The 21,807-nt window shown below is 41.3% G+C and overlaps 1 protein-coding gene and 1 long non-coding RNA gene across 4 annotated transcripts in view; one reads left to right on the top strand and one right to left on the bottom strand.

Annotated features, from left to right (window-relative positions):
• Positions 1 to 21,807, top strand: part of WWOX (WW domain containing oxidoreductase) — a 948,794-nt gene that overhangs the window by 6,810 nt on the left and 920,177 nt on the right. For both annotated transcript variants that reach the window (XM_041772247.1, XM_041772246.1), the window contains exon 4: positions 1,053 to 1,231. In XM_041772247.1, the coding sequence (XP_041628181.1) occupies positions 1,053 to 1,231 (179 nt within the window). The remainder of the gene's footprint in view (positions 1 to 1,052; positions 1,232 to 21,807) is intronic.
• On the bottom strand, positions 327 to 11,398 carry LOC121500509. 2 transcript variants are annotated; one of them, XR_005990400.1, is made up of 4 exons: positions 11,253 to 11,398; positions 10,569 to 10,617; positions 1,638 to 1,913; positions 327 to 908 (listed from the first exon to the last, which is right to left on the bottom strand). It is a non-coding gene; the product is annotated as an uncharacterized LOC121500509 (long non-coding RNA). The 2 variants fall into 2 exon arrangements; XR_005990399.1 differs by lacking the exon at positions 327 to 908 and having other exon boundaries at positions 1,240 to 1,913.

Raw genomic sequence — 21,807 nt, 5'->3', positions numbered from 1 at the left:
GGTCAGTGGTCCACCACCAGCTCTGGCGGGGAGCCCAGGTCTCTCTCCATGGTGCACATACTTTCACCGCGGCTTCTTTCAGGCTACCAAGGGGATGTCAGTGAGGAGCCAGGGGAGGTGTGCACATGCACCCGAGCACGCCGGTGCGAGCTGGCTGCTCCGCAGCACTGCTGTGGTGTCTCGCATCGGGCGTGTCAACATACTTCTCCAGCAGCTCCGGTTATAAGTAAAATGAAAGTTGGATTCTTCTTGCGTCTTTGTATTTCTAAGTGATAAGTACAGATTTTAAACTATTAAGCAACACACGTTACAAAAAAACACCTTTAAATCACAAAATGTCATCTGTTTACTTCTGGAGAGTTAATTCTTAACAGTTTTTAACATATTTTTGAGGTCTTTTGCCTCAGATTTCAAGAGTGCATTTACAATGTAAGAAAATTCTGTTACATAGTAGTAACCCATTAATCCATATGTACCAATATGTTTTAACTTTATTTCTACAAGACTTAGATCAATTCCCAATCAAAACTACAGTGCTTGGAGGAGATAAGAATATGGTCTTAAAATTAAAATCATCAGAGCTTCAGAATGTTCAGACTTTTTATCATTTTGAGTTTTCTACCTCCTACCAGTTTTCTTATGCCTTTGCACAGGGTTCAGAGATTTCACTGAAATCTACTGAGAAGAGTGGCTGATAGATCTTACAGCCATATTTACATGAATTAAAAAAAAAAAATCCCAAAGCTGCTTCGCTTTTTTGAGATCTCAGGATACAAGGCAGTGTTTTTTGTATGCTACAGCACATTTTACAGCAGGCAGTTCTGAAGAAAAGGATTTGATGACTATCTTTCCAGGCAGGAATGTAATCCTTCTGGAGGCCAGAAGATAGACTTAAATGGATGCCAGTTCTTTCTGGGGTTAAGAAGAAACCTTTTTTAGTACCTGAAAAATGAGGTTTGCCTAGCCTAAACTCTAAGATGACCTTATCTTTATAAATGCCTGGGCTCACTGCTTTCTCCTTTTTTTTTTTTTTTTTTTTTTTTTTTTTGCAGCCATATAAATAAAAGAACTACCTATTTGGACCCAAGACTGGCATTTACGGTGGATGATAACCCTACAAAGCCCACCAGCAGGCAGAGGTATGATGGTGGCACCACCGCCATGGAGATCCTCCAGGGCCGGGACTTCACTGGCAAAGTGGTTGTGGTCACCGGAGCTAATTCAGGAATAGGTAAGCCATCACTTAGAGTCGTCATTGTTAGTTTTTGTCACCTGCTATAATGAAATCCACTTAAATTTGAACGACAACAAAATCTTTGAGAGCAATTCTCTAATTTAAAGATGTATTTATAGCCTCTCCTGCTATCGTTAAGATCTTGGCCTCTTTTTAAATCCCACTGTTGTTGTAGAAGGCTCTGGAGGGGCTGACCTTGAGTTCTCTGAGAGCTAGACACTCAGCAAAAGACTGTGGCTGTTCGGGTATTTTCAAGGGTTAGAGATGACAGGTTCCCTCTGAGCGTTTCCAGCTTAGCTGTGTGGTGTATGGACACATTTCAATTACCTGGGGTATTGAAACCCAAATTGATTAATGGAATATTGGGAGCAACAACCTATCACGACTTTGGAACAAAGGATACTGCAGGTTTCAGCTGGTCACTGACAGTATCATTTTCCTTTGGGAACAGGATCTTGTTTCTCTGTAAAGTTGGGGAATTAGTAACCTCTTGATTAATCCTCTTAACTGCCAGTGTTTAACTGCAGTGACTGTCACAGGTTGATGGCTTCAGGGGGTGTCCTTCCTTCAACGTCCAGGGCTGCCAAAAGCAACAGCGGCAAAGCAGATGCTTGTATGAGAGCTTTCCATGTGATTTTATTCTTACTTTGTTTTGATCTGCTGATGTCAGCATACATACCTGTAAGAACCAGACTGCTCTGAGCAATGATTTGCATTTTCAGGGGAATTTATACAGACAAAACACAGAATTTCATGGGGCTGTTTTCTGGCAAGTTCTCTCTGCCCTCTGACCCCTCCCAGTTCCCCGACCGTCCCTCCTGTTGGCCTTCTCTTTCCTAAGCTTTGTCTCCTCACTCCTCTGTGCATCTCCTCCGCTGTCTCCTCTCTTTATCCTTCTCGAACCTCCGGAAACCTTCCTGGCATTATCAGGGGAAGAACAGGAGGTGAAAATATATTCTATAGCAGAGGGTCTACGGTTTGACAAGCAGTAGTCCCAGAGCAGAACTCATGACTGTACTTGTCCATGAAGGCAGGGAGGGAAATGGAATTTTTGAAAAATTGAAAGGGATTTATTTAAAATCAACTCTTAGAGCTCCTCCTGGGCTCAGAACATGTTCAGTCCAGTTTTTCTGAACTTCTGTATTGGGGTGGATTCTATATAGTCCTCATTGATATCAAAACTGACGATGCTGTGTTAAAAATAACAGCTGGATCCTCAGTCACCCAAGAAACAATGTGTTGTGTTGATGGCATTGACTACTCTTATATGAGGGTGTGGACCAATACAGTGTAGAATAATTAAGAAAAAATAAATGCTTAAGGACTTAAGTAAAATATTTCTTTTTATGTAACACTCAGTTAACCAGAAAATTAAAAGATCTCATTCCTTTAATATTTTGGCTAGACAGGTTTTTCCTTTATTAGTAAGATACTGGACTATCAGTTATTTTCTGCATAAGCTCAAACTTTGTTCTCTCTGACATTGGGTATCAGACCTTTAGATGATCCTAATGCTCTGTCAGAGATTTGCAGCATCTGACTTAATGAATTATGATCCAGGACTAGTTGAGTTGGTTCAGAGTACACGAGGAGCTCTTGTTTCGTTGGATCTTTAATCATCGTAACGGAGGGGATTCGGCATTGAGAATAAGTGTGTTGAATAGAATGGACATGAAACCCTTCACTGCTCCCACTTCCTCTCAAAGACCTTTCCTTTCTGATGTCCACGATAGACTTTGCGGACGCCACAGGCAGGTTTCTATGGTCCAGTGGATAGGGTGGCAGATTGTAAAGCTTTGAGTGGAAGGAGTGTTGGGCAGGTCTTGGGGCGACCAAATCTTTCTGTTCAAAACCCACACTTCTTCCTCAGCGCCAGCCTTCCCCCAGAAACTGCCTTTAGTGCTGCTAGCTCACCCCCTCCCTTCTCTACTTGTGGGAAGCATCGGCCTAGGTGGGTGCTAAAGATTTTTATTTTTAATTTTTGAAATAGTATCGCATTGGAAATTCCAAGCAATCAAATCCTCACAAGTCACTTTGCAGCAGTGGTTTCAGGAGCTGAAGAGAGGCAGATAGGCATAAGGCTTTTCGTTGTAAGTTAAGTTCGTTTTTTGTATCCTCTGGGGCTGCTTTGAAAGTGCCCTTGCTCAAGTAGGCTGTGGCTCCTAGATAAAGTCCTTCCTTCTCCTGCACTGTGAAACATGTCAATTTATAAATTGCTATCACCAGTTTTCTGCCCATTTCAAGTGAAATAACTGAACGCGGAGTGAATTGGGCATCTTCTTTTCCAAGACTTCTGGGCATTCAGGAGTCATCTTCTATCAGCTTTAATGGTGTTGGTGTTCACTCTCCCTTTGCCACTCAAGGGAGCCTGTTTTCTGTGTATTAGCTGTCCGGCTGTTAGCATTGTGGGCGTCTGTTCTCTTTGAAGTAGAGTGGGCTGGAACAAAGCATACTAGTATGCTGAGAGTGGTGGCCCTGCGACAAAAAATGTAGGTAACCTCATTTACTTTGCAAAACCTGATTTACTAATGTGGTATTTCCAGTGATTTTTTATTTATTTTTATTTTTTTAATTCTTCACAGGCATTGCTTGGTTGGAATTGCTATCGGAGAGGCTCTCTGTGGTGGGAGGGGATGGTCAGGTGCTAAGAGGGGACACCATTCCTTGTTGAGCTTCAGTGTTGCACTAGGATACTGCCCCCTTTGAAGGGTCTCTGAGCAGATTTTGTGTTATTGTCTTCCTCCTCTGGCTGTAAGTGATTTGGAGCTGTCATTAGAATTTTTAGTACATTATAGTACTACTTATATATATATAGCATTTAGAGGGATTCCCACTAAATTCAGCACAGAAATATCAGGGTGATTCTGGAAGATACAAGGATTCGAGGAGATGTCAGAATAAAACATTATGAGTTCATGAAGTCGTTTTTACACAAAGTCTGTAGCTAGGTGTTGTTGATTGGGTTCAGCTGTCTAGATTGTGGGTTGGCAGACTGTGGCTCATGAACTAAATCTGACTGCTGTCTGATTTTGTAACTAAAGTTTTATTGGAACATGGCCACGCCCATTTATTCCTTTTTTTTTTTTTGTGGTGGTTTTCTTGCTTTCAGCAAAATTGAGTAATTACGGTAGAGACCATATGGCCTGCAAAGCCTAAAATATTTACTATTGGTCTCTTTACAGAGAACATTTGCCAGCCCCTGCATTAGGCAATGTAATCCCTTCCAAAGTAGGATTACCCCAACATTCTATATAGTAGCCACAATTTAGAGAAAATTTAGATCAGTTTGATGCCCTGGGCTGCAGGAAGATTTTGGTGGCATACTTTGTGTCACTGTTGGGGATATCCCACCAATGTCTTATACTCCTTGCTTCAGCCCAGTCCCCCTTTTTAGGGAGCTATGAGCACTCAGATGTCACCTCCTCAGAAACTAACACTCTTCTCTCCTTGACCTTTGTTCAACCAGCGTTCTGAACCTGAAGACTTTGTAGATTGAGAGCTGTAGCTTGGACCTCTCTCTGTGGAGATCAGCATCTCTGTCCAGGGGGAAGTCATCTCTTCACCCAAAGCTTCTACTAGCAAATCACGAGGCCTGGAACCCCACAGCCCTGACCGCTAACCAGTAGAGACGAGGGAGGAACTGATTTCTCTTCGTAGAAATTGAGAAATGATTTCTCAGCATAGCACTGAGCTGGAAGGGGCAGCTGTGTCCCGACTCACTGGACTTAGTGGCTTGCTTGATGGCTCCAATTTGGTAAAAATAAGTGGACACGGTTTCAACCATTTAATAGTGGTCATTAAATACAAACCTTACCGGGAAGTCTCTGGAGAGGGAATGTTTTAGGCGAGGGCATTTCCCTTCACAGAGGATGCCATAGCTGCTTTTTTAGACTCAGCCTGTCAATTGAGCTGATTTGCCTCTGCATATAAATAGTTCAGTATAAAGTGCTGCCGCCTTGAACCTGGGGGCTGACGAGCTCATCAAAGGCAGGATTCTTTTAATGAGGGTTAATTGAATGTGCCTAAATGTAGGACAGCACCCACCCTGTTGACGGTCTCCTGTTAGCAGGGGCTTTTGTTGGCACTCATGTAGTCTGTTGTAGCAGGCAGACAGAATCATCATCACGTTTAAGGAGTAAAATCCAGGTTTTTTTCAAATGTCCATTTAAAAACTAGTAACATGGGGCACCTGGCTGGCTCAGTTGATAGAGCCTGTGACTCTTGATCTTGAGGTCATGGGTTTGTGCCCCAAATTGTAGAAATTACTTAAAAATAAAAGTCTTAGGAAAAAAGCTAGTAACAAACATGAACAAATTAAATATTTTCAGTGTAATGTTTATGGGCAATGATGATAAAACTTTCTCCTTGCAGTCTTAAACTACCAGTGGTTAAAATTTATTAAGTCCCTTCCAGGGTTTATTCAGGATGAAAATTCCTTTGACCTTTTAAACCTTTTTAACACGGGGCTGCATCAAATGTTGTGCCTTTAGATCAAGGATAGCCTGGTCTGGTTTCGATTTTTGAGCCAGAGGACCCATTACCAGGAATAAAACTTTTTCCTTTAACAAATACAAGCTGACCACTTTTGTCTATGCCAGTAAAATGTACTTTAAGACTAACACTTCATTTTTGGATATTTATGTAATGTAATCACCTCCCTAAGTTTTATTACATGGATCCTAATTGTGTACATTTACTTAACTATCAAAATTGATATATTTTGAGATATTAAATGTACCTGCTCAGACTACGACAGTCACCCCTAAATTTGTTCACCTTGAAACAAAATGAAAGTATCACATTTCCATGTGATAATAGTACAAAATGATAGTAGAATGTTGAAATTGTTTGTTTTGGCTTTGAGAGCCCATTTTTTTAAAGCTTGGGGTCTTTTTCCTAAATCATGTGTTGAAATTATAGTGTGGAGCATAGTTGCCATGTTTTTTAATCCTAATTACCAACATGATGAATTCACTTCTGGTGTAAAGTCTACCATTTCTACCATAATACAGGAAGAGTGCTTTTCTTTATGTATTCATTCTTAAGATTTCAAACCCACACTTCAAGATTAGGGACTGGACTAGCTTCCTTTATACCTTCAGTTCTTCACTCTCTTTTCCACACCTAGTGTTATTAAATTTTGCCTTCTATCCTAAATCATGCAATGACTTTTTTTTTCCCTCCCCGATTATTCCAAAAGATCCCATAAATCCAAGGCCATAGACTAACCTACAGTCATTTTCTTGGTCAAAACCTACTCATATGGGATCAGAACACTTGGGATCCTGATGCCTGACAACAATTTCCTTTCTAGTTATCAACAAGACTCAAAATAGTGGGATCTTGGCATTTATCTTCTTTTTAGGAACCTGGTGCTTTGTAGAGGGAAAATTTCTCAATCTAAATAACCTTTTGGGATCCCTGGGTGGCGCAGCGGTTTGGCGCCTGCCTTTGGCCCAAGGCACGATCCTGGAGACCCGGGATCGAATCCCATGTCGGGCTCCCGGTGCATGGAGCCTGCTTCTCCCTCTGCCTGTGTCTCTGCCTCTCTCTCTCTGTGTGACTATCATAAATAAATAAAAATTAAAAAAAAACCTTTTGAGAGTATATTAAATTAAAAATATTTGTGACCAGTGGGGCACCTTGGTGGCTCAGTCTGTTGAGTGGCTGACTAGGTTGTGGCCCAGGTCATGATTTCGGGGTCCTGGGATTGAACTGCATGTTGAACTCTGCTCAGTTAGGAGTCTGCTGGATATTTCTTCTCTCCCTCTGCCTTTACCCCTCCCCGAGCTCACTCGTTCTCTCTCCAAAATAAATAAAACTTAAAAAAACCAAAAATCCCAGAACATTTGTGCTAAAATATATCCACATATTATAAGTAAAGAGATTTTAAAGTCATTTTGCTATTGAGATATTTGACAGTACTGGAAAAAGTCCTTTAATGATATTACATAAAATTGAGAATTAGTGCCTTATGAATAAACCATTTTGCAGTTAAATATTCTTAGACACTGAATATCCATGGCGATCACATGATCTAGCTCAGTGGACATGGAGTTGGGTATACTGGAAACCTTAAGAGTATCAGAGAAGCTATATACCTAAAGGAAGAGACTGACTGAGATATCCTAATGAGCTTCACCTCATCATTGATACTCACTAAAAACATTATGCATGAATAACTATATACATAATGATACAAAAATCATGTACGCCATATGTGTGTGCCTGATTAGATGTCAAACTTTTTGTCATACGAGAAGAGTTGAATTTTACACTTGCATGTCGGCTAAGGTCTTTGAGTGGCCAGCATAACAAGAGGGTAGGGTCATGGCAGCTATTTGTTCATGGACAGAAGCTCAAGATCATTTAAAGCAAATATTTAAAAGATAAGACTTCTACCCTGATTCGAGATGCCAAGCGTTTTTACAAAGTCTGAAAAATTGGAAGTTATTTCACAGAACACCCAGCTTAAGTAAGCCCTATCTCTCGGTTCTCCTTACTACAGTTGACAGACACAGCGAGGGTCCCTGAAGAAGTCGGCCCAGGAGAGGGTCTTCCTCCAGTTCCACCGTCCGTCCACTAGGGGGCTCTGTTGCTCTGCGATAGAGTCGAACAAAAGCCCTGGTGTCCCAGTATAGTTTTCTTCCTCAGCTGGTCTTGCTTTCATTTTTGCTAAATAATGCCTTTTACTTTCCTAACATGTCTTTTAGGCCTTGTACTTCTCGGTGAAAGAGTTCAAGCTGAAGACCGTTCGTGACCGTTACTAGTGTCATGTTTGTTTCTTTTTCCTCTTCTCTCTCTTTCTCTCTCTCTCTCTTTTTTTTTTTTTTTTGGTTTTGTTTTTTGTATAAAATGCCAAGGATGAAGAGATCCATTTAATAAAAAGGTCCATTGTATTCAGGGAGCAGCTTGTTCTGCCAAATTATACAAGGGCATGTGTTTTCGTGACATTATTGGTTTTGAGTGTGCTGGCCTATCAATAATGTGGTTTTTTTTTTTTTTTCTTTCCCTAAGTGGAAATTGTAATATTTAAATATTAATGTGTCTGTTTAAGGTTCATTTAGAATGCCATGGTGATCTTGGAATTTTTTTCTAAGAATATAGAGTTTCCTTGCGCCTCCCACCCTAGCCTCACCCAGTGTTATATAATATATTTGTAATTAGATTGTTTATTAATGTATGTTTTTATACTAAAAGGAAACGTGTCCTTTTGGACTCAGTGTGTATTTCTTAAATCAGAGAGGCCATATGAAACCAAATACTTAACATAAAGCAAGTAACCAGCGCTCTGTGCATACAAGATCTTAAGGAGTGTGATTTTTATTTTGGCTCTCTAAAGTTTGAGGCAACCCATTAATTGCATGCTTCAGCTCTCAAACAGAGATTTGGCCCAGGAAAGGAAACACTTTTGGCTTTATGAAACTGCTTATTTTCAAATTTTAAGTGGGGATGGAATGAATACACTACGTCACATACTTTTATTTATATTATCCTTTTGCTCAGCAGCTTACTTTTTGTCTCCTGAAAGTGAAAGAGCACTGAAAGCATTGTCAAATATACTTGTAACATTGCAAAAACGATTTCACCAGAGTAAAGATATCTTGGTCATTCGTATACAGATGTGTCCCTTGTTTGTCAAATAAAAATTGTTGAAACTAGGTGGTTATCCTTGGAATTATTACAGATTTTATAATAAATGGTATGCTGGCAGTTAGACCACCCCCGGACCCTCGCTTTTTCAGTAGGACGTGGCCCATGTCCTTTGCTGCAGCCTGTATACAAACTGTTAAGACTCACATCCTCAGCCTTTTCCAGAATAATGGTTAGGGGTCACGAGTAGGGCCTTCTTGCAAAACTCTCTTGAATGAAGTCTTTGGTAGATGCATCAAAATTCCAAAAGCAGGAGTTTCTTGCCTAAATTTATGATCTTCTTTTGGTTTAGTAGAGAACACCACATTCCATGAAGTGCCAGTCTTTATCTATACAAGCCCAACTAAGTGAGTTAAGGAGGAAGTGTCCTCCTGTTCAATGAGTTGCTTTACATGGTTGGAATCTGTTCCAAATCTTGAGTTAGTTGTTCATTAGGCAGTGCTGCTTGGTGTTCTGGATTCTTGTTATAAGCCATATTCCCATCGTGCTGTCTCTGAGAGCAAATCGGGGTTTCCTCACTGGACTCAGAGATCTAAGACTGCTCACGCAGTCGAGAACAGGAGAGGGTGTGTGCGTGATATGGAGGGGGCGGCGGTAAGGAAGCTCCTATTCCAGTGCTTTTAATATTTCTTTAGGGTTGAGGAGAGACTAGCAAGGTGGATAGAGTTAGGCCTTTCCTGTGAACGAATTATCTCTTGAGAAGAGGAACAAAATCAGAATCAAAGCAGTTTCTTGTGTAGTCGTATGGAAATGGAAGTGAAAACTAATAAAATATTTTTTTTTTGTTTTTACTCTTACCTGTAAAATGTACTTAATTATTCCAGACTAGTGTTTATTGATCACTGTCATGTTGTTTCATATTGGTAGCTCTTTAGAATTCATTCACAAAGATTCCACACTTACCTTATTTAATTCCCACCCCAGTGTTCACAGCTATCTTGAAATCGAGTCAGAATGAAAGCACAGAGAGGTGAAGTAACTTGCCTGAGATCACACAGCTCTTGAGCTGTGGGTTGCAGGGCTAGAGCGGAGAACGTTGGACCCCGTGCCTGGGCCCTCTCCATTCTGCTTGGTGCCTTCTTGCCCCAAGGGACAGGGCACAGTCCTGACTAAGCTCTTCCCAAGCAGCTCATCCAGTCCTAAATCGACAAATTTATTTTAACCAGGCTTTCAAGCTCGGTCTGTGGCAGGCTGTGTGCCGGGAGTGGTGTCCGTAGGGAGGATTGAGGCACACATGGTGTCTGCTGCTCAGTCGTGGGTTAGTCTGCTGACGGCTTCTCTGCCGAATCCCTCTTTGGTGTTGGGGAAGAATTATGGGGGAACGGGAGCTGGCGTTTGTCAAGCTTCTATATATGCCAGGTGTTAGGCTAGATTAGCTTTACATGCCTTCACATTTAAGTAATTTAAAATTATTTGTTATTGGTATAAATTCCTTATGAAACACTTAGAATGTGTAGTTAAGTAAAAATAAAAAGATGTGGATAAGAAGAAAAAAATCACCCCAAATTCTTAACAGCCGGACATAAATGTTAATATTTAGCACATAGGATTCTGAGCATTTTTCCCTTCCCTCCGCCTGTGATTTTTCTGTTTAACTGTGGAACGTGACCGCCTTTCCCTGCCATTACATATTGACAACATCTTAAGAAGTTGCCTGGCATTTTCTCAATGTGGTTCTTACCTTTCTCCCGCTGTGGCACATTTGGGTGAATTTCAGCTTTTTGTGATGGCTGTCGAATGGAGAGAAGCATTTTGTGATTAAATGTTTGTACCCATCCGTGTCTATTTTATAGTTTTCTTTTCTGGGAGTGGAATTGCTGAATCAAGGGATTTGTCCCCTAACCTTAATATCTTGATCTGTTTTTCATCAAACCACACCCCTTGGAAACTTGTACTAATTTGAATACGCGTTTGCCCTGCATTCTTGCCAACCTGGGAGATGAGCTTTTCTTTCTCTGAAGTGTCACTTACATTTGCACGTCTCTGATTATTAGTAAGATCGATCAGCTCTTCATTTGGCCATTTATATTTATTCTTTTCTGAGTTACCTTTTCATCTTATATTCGTAACTATCGGGTATGTATTGATTGTTAATTGATTGCTTCATTCATGTGGTATAATTTAATCTTCAGAATGTCCCTTTCTCTTAGAAGTTAATTTATCTCAAAGTGTCTATTACTTTAAGTATACATTCAATCTTGTAATCAAGAGGGAAATCATGAGGAAGAAGTTGGCCTAACTCCCATTTGCTTCACTAAAAACTTTTAAGCATATGTCTTATCTGTGACACCAGCTATACCTCAAATCGTGGGCACTGCTGCTTAGTACCTGCATCCAAGGAGGGAGTGCACCCCAGAATACTCACCAGTTGGCCACTGACCAGGTGATTGAGTCCCAAGGTAGCAGCACGGGCAACATTTGGTTCTTTTGGGTTTGCAGATTTCCCCCAGATCTTCTATTAACGATAGTTACGTCTCTTCAGAGCTTTTCTGTGCATTATCTCATTTGATGAGCCTGGCTCCCGCGTGGTGAAATTGTACCACTGCTGAAAATAGCTCTGCTGACAGGCAGGGGAAGCTTGATAGGTAGCGAGTTTCTATCTGGAGAGGCAGCAGGGTGCATGAGAAGAAATCCTGGCTCGGGAAGCAGACGTGACCTAGTTTCAAAACCTGGCCTCACCGTGTCCCATCTGAGTGTCTTGGGGCAAGTTACTTCCCTTCTCTGAACTCTTGCTCTACATCTATAAAACACAGCTGATATTCCTGTTTTGCAAAGTTTTTAAAGATGGGAACTCCAGAGTGCCCAGGGAATTGCCTGCTCGACATTGCAGGCACTTAATAAACTGCAGGCATTTTGGGAATGGGAGACAGGGCGATCAAGTTACTGAAATTAGTTTGGTATTTTCCTAGCTTCCTGGTTCTTGGATCCTCAAAAGGCTGCTGTGGTATCTGTGAGTTTGTCCTAAAATGACCTTTCTAAATAACTGGTTTAGACATTGACTTGTCTTTGGTGTGAAAGGAACATTTTAGGTATTTTTTGGTTGGAGGTCAGATAGTAGCTTCATCCAGGAAAAAAGTATCGAGAGAGAGAGAGAGAGAGAGAGAGAGAGAGAGAGAAAGGACAAGATTATTTTTGTTGCAGCGGAGGAAGAAAAAAAGATCTATTAAGCTTGGCAGCGAAAAGCCAGGAACACCATTAAACCTGAAACGGATGCATCATGGTAACGTCTTTATCAGGAGAGCATAGCTTGAGAGCACTTGTTCACTTGAGCTTACGATGGTTTCTAGGACTGCCTGGTATATTCTGCATAAATGTCCCAACTTTGCCATGCCATTTACTGGTTCATATCAGACACTGTATCAGCATTTGAATTGAATTTTCACTTAAATGGGAATGATAGGTTTTATTGGAGACTCCTGGGGACATGTCAGGGTGAGAACTGGCCCGTGAGACAGGTGGTCATAAACTTACCTGACATAAGGCAAGTCACTTAAGTATTTTGAGCCTTACTCTCTTCATTTGTAAAATCAAGGGAATAATACTTTCTGTCACCTACTTTGTAAAGATCAGATAAAAGACAACATGCAAATGCAGTCGTGAAGAGTACCATACGATTATGTGGTTGCTCACAGTTGTGGAAAAAGAAACCTAACGGTTGTCAGAAAAGAGAAGCTTTCAGGAGGAGGAGGAGGAAGCTTTAGGTTTGGAGGAAGGTGGAGGCAGGAAGAAGCAAGTAATTTAATTCCTTAATGGATGGAATAAAATAGGATCTCTTGATTTGTTGTTGTTAGGATATGCTGAGTTTCTACCAAGTATCTCCCCCAGAGTTCAGAAAGGTAACCTGATTTCAAGTAACTTTGCTGTGTACTGCGTGGTCGATTTGGTGGTGAGGACTAGGAAAGGTTAGCAGATCCCATCCGCTCCAGAGTTGGCAGGCTGGGCTGTGACTCTAGCTAGACGCTCAGAAATCTAGGGTAACGGGATGCTCAGCAGAGGCAGAATGGCCACGGGCTGTAGTTGTGTTGAGGCATCTTTCATAGGTGGAGACGTTGTCAGTTGTGGGACAATAACATTTCCTTCCTGGTTCCCTAAAGTTTCAGCTGTTCAGGGCCCCTTCTCTCTGCTCACAACGCAGAGCTAACGCAGATGGATGTGGGAAGAGTGAGCCGGGTGCTGTTTGCCTGCATGACATCAACAAAATTGCCAGCAACATCTTGATTCTGGAAACTTGGTTTTCCTGGTGATCACATGAACGAAAAGAATGAAAATAATCAATCTCTTTCAAACGGAGAGACTCTGCTGTGTCAGCCACCGATGCCTGTAAGGAGGATGAAATCTCAAAACTTTTTGCATCTTTTGATTTGTCTTCTGACTGCCTTAAGGTTTTTTGCATGGCTGTGTTGTACAGTATGGTGGCTGTGGCTTCTGAATTCAGCAGCTGGGTTCGAGAAGCTTCTTTTAGCTGAAAGATTGTCATTGCATTCCAAATGCATTACCAAAAAAAAAAAAAAAAAAAAAAAGAAAGAAAGAAAACAATGCCACAACTTTAGCTATTAGTGAAGGAAGTTCCAATTCCTCGTTCATGTACAGTTACCAGATTGAGTGTTTGACAAGGTAGAGAGCACTGTAACAGATCCATACGGGGAAACATCTCAGAGAGCGGAGTCAGATTTTTGGCAAGGGATACCATCCTTTCAGCATGAAAAGATGACTTGGGAGCTGTTGGTTTCTGGGCATTTACCTATTGAGTTGCTGCTTTGCTCAGTGGTTGGCTTCTATTGCCTGTTGGCCTCATCAAAGAGGGACTTAAGAAAGGAACACTGGTAGTGTTTGCACGTTTCTGTCGTGGGACTCTCAGACTCTCCTGAGTGCGCATGTGTGTGCTGGTCAGTTGTATGTTCCATACATATTTCCTTTATTGAAACAATACGCATTTGTTCACTTACGGTTCCAGAACTGAGAAGTTCTGGAAATCCATTTCGCCGGGCTTGAACTTGGTGTTAGCAGGGCTGGCTCCTTCACAGGCTTGGGGGGGGCGGGGGGGAAGGATCCTTATTTCCTTGCCTTTTTCAAAGCTTCATATGACCATCCATGTTCCTTGGTGGGTCATTTCCTCCTCCTCCTGTCTGTGTCATCCCACTTTCTGCTTCCACATCACATCACCTCCTCTTGTGAAGTCCAGTCTCCCTCTTACAGTGACGCTTTTGATTTCATGGGGCCCACCTAGATGATCCAGGGTGACCTGCCATCTCAGGGCCCTTGTCTTAAACCACATCTGCAGTTTCCCCCCAACCTTTTTTTTTTTTTTTTTAAAGATTTTATTTACTTATTCATGAGAGACACAGGCAGAGGGAGGAGCAGGCTCCACGCAGGGAACCCGACACAGGACTCGATCCTGGGATGGAGTCCCAGGACTCCAGGATCACGCCCTGGGCCGAAGGCAGGTGCTTAACCACTGAGCCACTCAGGCCATCCCTCTGCAGTCCCTTTTGCCATATAAGGTAACATTCCCAGGTTCCAGGGATTAGGAGGACTTGGGCATCTTTGGGGGACCATTATGCAGTCTGCACTCTTTCAATGTCGGCATCAAAAACTTCTGTTCTCACTCCACCTCTTCCCTACCTAAATGGTTCTTTTTTTTTTTTTTTTACCTAAATGGTTCTTTGGGCTGAGTGATTTTTTTCTAGAAAAAAGTCTGGTCTATTGGGCCTTAATGCTCTTAAGTTTGGGAGCAGCTCTGTGATACCTCATTTTCTCCGGTTTGAGCTTGTCTGAAGTGGGGTGGAGTGTAAATGTCCAGGGCTTTCCGTGTATTGCCACTGCGTAACTCAGTATCATGTGATAGTGATGAAGGGAGGGGGACATTTTTATGCCTGCTCGTTCCTCTAGGTGGGGACCATGTAGTTAAGTGTAGAGCCTCCCAACCAGGACAGAGATAACAATAGCCTGTAATATTTTTTGTTTGGTTTTGTCTTAGATTACTTGTCAACATATTAAAATCAGGATATTTTACTGAAAAGTAATCCTGATTTCTGACTCTCAAAAAATCAGAAGAACTGACAACACTGGGGTCCTATGCCCACCCAGCAGAATTGCTCTGAGGCTGAGACATCTTTATCTTTATCCCAGCAGTCCATCCCCCTGCAACTAGGCAAGACTATTTTATGTGATTAGTGTCCAGAACCTGCCTGGTTCGTGTGGATTCTTGAGCCTAGAACCTTGGTTTAGGGTCTGTGATGAGGGCTGCGTGGAGAGTGGACTGGCTGGCTCATAGCCACAGAAACGCCCTTTGATCAAGCCTTTGTGCAGTCAACGACACTGACTACTGAGTAGTACTAGGTGCCAAATCTTCAGTGTAGAACCAGTCCCTAAGGGACCAGAAACTAACCAAAATACTAATGGCTTGATCTCTGTGCTTCTAGAGAGCATTTAACATTCCTTTATGGTATAATTGTTTGTTTGTTTGTTTTAACCGCACATTTCCCTGTAGACATGTGTTTGACTCTTGGTAGCTCCTAATTATTTCTGTATTTCTGTGTCTGTATTTAAAAGTAGAGATACTAAAGCCTTTTTTTCTTTTAATTCTCTGGAAGACATCTGCAAATGATCACCAAAGCTGCTGTAAATTAAGAACTTTTGCTATCTCTACTAAACAAAGTCTTACCATCAGTCTCTGATTTTTCCTAAGCTTCGTTCCCACTTTTGCATCTTCCGAGCAACCAGAAAAGAAAGCCAAACCTGCAGTACGCACAGGGTGAGCAAAAAGCCGCTTTAAACTCAAAGAACAGTCTGTGGATTTGTGGTCAGGTGTAATTGCTTATTCTGTAATTTACATTAATCACAGTTTCGTTGCTTGCCTTGTGGTAGTAAGCATGCAGCTCTCCTACGATTGTTTTTAAAGCTTATCCTGTGTCTTTTGATGTCTATGCTTTAAAGTCTAAAGCAGTCGTTAACTGCTCAGATAGTCTAGCAGTCGGTTTGAGTGGCATGCTTACTCGTTTTGTTTTATGGACGGATTGCTTCTCCAGGTCTGTCTGTCTCTCTGGCTCGCTCCTACGCTGTGCCCAGTGTTTTTGCCTTAGCTCTGGAGCTCCAGGCTCTCTGTTCCCCAAGTTGCTGATGGTGTAGCTGAGCTCTGCTAATGCTGGTTATTAACCTGACCGTGTGTACCAGTGAGGTTTTATAATTGCCATAATTCTTCTTTACTCTGTTCCATCTTCCAGCTCCGTGAATGGTAGAGGCTGCAGAGCACAGTATTTGAACATTAGGTAGAAAATCGTAGCTTAAACATAGCATTTTACATTCTGTCAAGGCTACAGAGACAGTGGTCACGTTTTTGGATAATATTTGGATCCATGAACTCCCAGCAAGCTTTTTTTTTTTTTTTTTTTTATTACCTATTATGTAAAACTTAAAAGTTAGCTAAACTGGAACCCCTGGGTGACTCAGTGGTTGAGCATCTGCCTTCAGCTCAGGTCATGATCCCGGGGTCCTGGGAACAAGGCCTGCATCGGGGTCCCTGTTCAGCGGGGAGTGTGCTTCTCCCTATCCCCCTCCCTCCCTCCTTCCCTCCTCCCCTCCTCATGCTTGTGTGTGAGCATGTTCTCTCTCTTTCTCAAACAAATAAAATTTCTTTTAAAAAAAGATAGCAAAACTCTAGAGTTTTTAAATTTTAGGATGGCACACTCATTCTTTATGGGGTGACTTTGAGGTTGCAAGTTTTAGTTATTATAAAGCTGATCTTGTTTGGGATGAAGAATTTAATCGTGTTTAATGTTCAAAAGATACTTTCTTTAAATATCACACGTTCTGTTGAAACTGGTCATAGATAAGTACCTGAAGGTGAAACAATTTCAGACTTACCCCTGAAGAACAAATCTGATGGCTTTAAATGAACATAAAGATGGAACTGCTGAAGCTTCTAGACTACACGTCTCAGGAGGCTAACCATAGGGACGCCAGCTTGCAAAAGCAGTAGATACACTTGAAGGCTGAGCTGAGCTGGGAAGGCAACAAAACACTACGGACTTGTCACATTTAGAAATAAGGGATTCCAAACGGATGGTAAAATACTTCCATCTCCCTAGCAGATTTTGTGGAACTTACACAGGTGTTAGGGAGCCATGTGTATTTTCTTAGACATTCCTTAACCATTTCCTTCAAGAATGGCTTTGTGTTGTATGGTGCGGCATATACGCGTGCGTGCACGCTTGTTGGGGAGAGTTAAGTCTTGTGATAAGAAAGCAGCAAATGTTGTTCATGTTGACTATGTCATTGCTTAAACACTAGTATTGGATCTCAGAGTCCATATGCTGGCAGACGTCCTGGCTTTGTTGTAAGCCTGTGATAGGCAACTATCTGCTATTACTGGTAGCTTTTCTGGGTAGCTATCAGAAATCTTCATAAACTTCACCAGATTTTTCGTGCTGGGCATCGCAGCAGCTACTAGTAGGGACATGACAGAGACTGTTTTGTGTGTAGGCGGTGCGTGTAATGCCTGCTGCATGTGATGCGTTCCCTAAGCCTCTTGGGAGATGTTGAACACCTCTTTCCTTAGCTCCTTTCAGCTCTTTTTCATTGCTTCTGTTATTCACAGCATATCTCCGGCTCATCTCTTCACTCTCTGTTTACTTTCGTGTTTTACTTCAATATTTCTGTACATCAGTATCTGTCATTATGGCATATAAGCTCCTGGACGAATTTGACAGTTGCAAACTTCTTGAGAAACTAAAGTACTCCACTGTTACAGCGTCCTGGTTATGCTGAGTTAAAAATTGACATCATTTGGCTAAAGTTGTGATGATTTAAGTGCTGTTTGTAATTAATACAGGGAAGATTTTCCTTGCTGTTAAGAATATAACTTGGTTTTAGAAAGCTTGATTGTGCTTTTTTTCCATGGTAGTTGTGAAAAGAACCAGGAGAGTATGAGGATATTTATAATATTATCATGCAGTGATCCCAGTGTGAGGACTTATACAAGAGAGAAAATCTAGAAGAAAGCATTATATTGAAGCAAGAGGAAGTTTCTGGTGATTTGTGGTGCTGATGGCACAGCAAGAATGGCAGAGAGCAGAAGTGAGGCAGAAAAGATGTTGTCCGCACACTGAAAAATCCACATGCTGTAACAGAGCAGACCCTGCCACGTAGACAAACCTGTCTCCCACTGTATTCCGGCCTTGCTGAGAAATAGAGGGTGCAGACTGTACCCTCCGGCTTCCCCTCCTGGCATGGAGGGAGGCTCACCCAATGTGACAATTCAGGAATAGTTCTTTACCCAGCAGAGTGTGAACAAGTACAAGACGGTGTTCGAAGTGTGCAACATGACTTTTAATGCTTGGTTTGGAGCATGATGTTAGCCAGCTCCACCAGATGGTGGTTGACCAGATGTAGAGGAAGATTCCTTTCTGAGAAGGGTAGGCTTTTAGCTTCCTTCAAGAAGTAGTGTTTGAGTTTCTTGTAGAAGCATAACAAAGACACACAGTAGGGAGATTTGGATATTTCAGCTATGCTGTCACTCAAAAGAGTTATTATCCCACTCAAGGAAACTTTGTTAATTGTGTTCAGATATTGGAAGCCAGCTCTGTTGAGTTCTGTTTATTTGATCACTGGGGAGTCTTTGGTTCTGTAAACGGAGACTTCTTTCTTCCAGTGATGACATTGGTCTGAATCAGGCTTTCTTGTTGCTAGATGTTTCAGTTATCAATAAGCTAAATGAATAATTAGACCAAAAGTATTACTTAAAAAAAAAAAAAAAAGCATTTCTGTTAAAACTGTCCCAAAAAGATAATCCGAGGGAAAATGAGATTTGTAGGCATGTCTGTCTTATTCCTTTCTACTTTATGTGAATTCTTTTAGAAGTTGAACATATAAGCAATATGTGCATTTATGTGACTACTGAGATCTGTAGAATAGAGAATTCACCTGTGTAACTGGAATTTATTCAGCATGCAAATGTGGGTGGATGATTGTTTTATATACGCCTGGTATTGAATGATGGGTAGCTGTGATAACTGTATATAAAATTATATTAAAGTCCAAGAGGTGCTTTTATGAGGCAGGCTGGAAATGGCATCCGATTTTCTTATGGCTTTTTCATGTCCATTTTGATGAATCTATTTATTACTTCTATAATGAGTAGTACACATGGTTGGTTAGCCAAGTTATTGAACTTTATCAACCTTGGCTGAAATTCACAATGCGTGCCAAACTTGTTGTAACATGTAAGAAATTACGTCTGGGCTAAAAGGTTCAATAATGATTACTCTTATAATGGAATCTTTTACAAAGCATGGGATTTCATGATATGCCTATGCTTTTTAAAAATTATAGTGATACAGTGAAACAAAGAATAACATTATAGCTGAGAAAAAAGTATTCTCTTATGGTATAGATTCAAATTTATAATAGGCTTATTGGACTCCCAGGACACAGAGGATCTTGTTTCCTGACGTGTACTTTGGTGTTCACCCCTCACATGTCCCTCCTTTTAGACCTTATGAGGACTAGTCTCAATCATGTGACTTGTGAATGCTCTTGGGTCTAGGGGACAAAGCCGATTGATGTGCTGTTATATCACATCTGTTTATTAAGTTCTAAACTGTTTTGAAATGTGTAGCCACATTCTTCTTAAATTACAGAGACTTGAGGAACATAGATCTTTTTACTTCAAAAACAGAAGTCTGAGCTCAGATTGGTCTGTTAGCCCCTAAAGAAGTGTTGAGGTTTGAAGGGCCCAGCACATTGCATACTTTCTCCTTCCCAAGTTCTGAAGGTATAGAGAAATAGGGCAAACAATAAGGCAAACAGAAGACTAAAGTATCACCTTAATGACTGGTCCAGTGGATGCTGAAGAATATGGTTTATATGTGTGGGCCAGTGGGCTTTCTAATCCTAAACGCTAGAATGAGATGGGGTGATGGGTCAGTACTGGATGCCGTCAGAGCTTCTGTGAGGGCAGGGCCCACCTCTGCAGCAGGGCAGGGTGTGTGATATCTATAAATGAGGAAGGCAGTGCTGGGTGGGTCCAGTTCTCATGCTTCCTAACCACACGAGGTACATTGCCTTCCATGGACAGGCGTAAGTGATGGCAAGACGGAGAGGCCTGGGGTGTTAACACAAATGGAAGTCCCTTCATCCAGAAAGGCATATCTGAAATGGGAACGCTACCTCCCTCACTTTCCCTCCAACAATAAAAAAACTAAGATGGTTAAAATTATTAAACCTTAGATTAGACTCCAACATTGATGTGTGTCCAGAATCCACTGTCTGATTTTCTTTTAGATTTTGAGCCCTCCGTCTTTTCTTGGATAACTAGACATAGTGTTCTTTCTTTTTTTAAACCTCTGTTACTTTCCAAATTGCTAACTCTGGGTACTTGGACTATATACTTAACCCCCGAGTCTGTTTTTTGTTTCCTCATGTGCAAAGTGGGCACCATGATGCTGGCTTCTCAGAGTTGGAGAATCCAGTGAGATGAAATGAAAGTATCCAGTGTGACATGATGTCTATAATCTTGTGTTGCTCACCATGAGTTGTCTTATCTATTGTTTAGTTTCTGGGATTAAGTCTCACATTTATTTTTAAAAAAGATTTTATCATGAATAATTTCATATGTATGCCAACATAGAGAAATTAAGTTTTTCTTAAAAGAGGTAAAAAGGATCTGGTTTAAGATGTTCACTTGAATGAAAGAGAATGTGACAGAACAGAGAGAGTGAAGCAGGCCTGTTTTTCCCCATATCCATTTAAACCTTTTCTAGAATGTGTGAGCCTCACAAGCAACACAGGGGGACATGAAAAGCAGGCAAGGGGGCACAGGGCTGGCTCATTCAAGGGAAGTGGGAATTCTTTTGAACGAATCAGCTTTCTAAATGACTGAAGGGACGGAAGCTGTCCAGAAGATGGTTTCTTGGATGGCCATTTGAGTGGCTGGCTCCACCATCTTCAGGAGAGCCAATGGTTGCACTGTAGAAAAATTGCAAAATTGCACAGCAGCACCACTCCCTCTGATGATACTGCAGGAGCCAACCCAGTTTTGCTGACAGCACAGTATGCCTTTTAATTATTCTGTCTTCGATGAAATATTTCTTTTAAATTTTATTAAATTTACTTCTCATATTAAGAACCATGCTATTATACTTGCTAACGGATGTTTAAAACATGCAGCTAATTTGTTTTATTCTTTATAATGCTTAATTAGAACTCAGTTTAGCAGTAAAGATGTGTATGATATGGTTAGCCCAAAATAGGGATATGAAAACAAAAGGGAAGAGGAAGATGAGAGACTGAATCTGGTACTTACCTTTCAGTGGGTTCCTGGTGTAAATTCCTTAGGGGTGTTCGTCTTCCCATCTTGCAATGTGGTGGGAACAAGGAAAAAAATAAGAATACATGTCTCTGGATTTAATTGACCTTTCCCCAGAAATAAAGATATGGTGAGAATCCATATCTCTAGATTGAGTTTTTTTTTCAAAATTGTTTATTTTTTTTTCCTGTACAATAATAAAACACATTCGGGGAGAGCCCACTCTGAGATGCCAGCAGGCGTCTGCCTAACTTCAGTAGTAATCACCCAACTGCCATAGACTGTAATCAAGCTTGCGAAAACCACGTGCTCCACGCTGCGGGAGAGCAAGAGTAAAGTGGTTAATGTACCACTCCACTGATGTGAAAGGGAGCACATGTTGAAAACGGGTCTTCCGAACAGCAATCATCATTTGGCATCTCTGTTACATACAGCTGCTCCGAGAAGTTTCTACCGTGTGTTTCTTGCAACCCTTAATGTTTGCAAAAAGAAAGGCTCTGCTGTAGACAACCTGTTTATACCTGTGGTTGGATGAAACTTCCATGGTGTGCTGCAAAGAAAGGTACACAGTCCCAGTGATCAGACCACATCTAGAATATCGTGTTCACTTCTGGTC

Source organism: Vulpes lagopus, chromosome 10 (assembly GCF_018345385.1).
Source record: "Vulpes lagopus strain Blue_001 chromosome 10, ASM1834538v1, whole genome shotgun sequence".
Lineage (NCBI taxonomy): Eukaryota > Metazoa > Chordata > Mammalia > Carnivora > Canidae > Vulpes > Vulpes lagopus.
The sequence above is the reverse complement of the archived record's forward strand: the minus strand, read 5'-3'. Positions and strand labels throughout refer to the sequence as shown.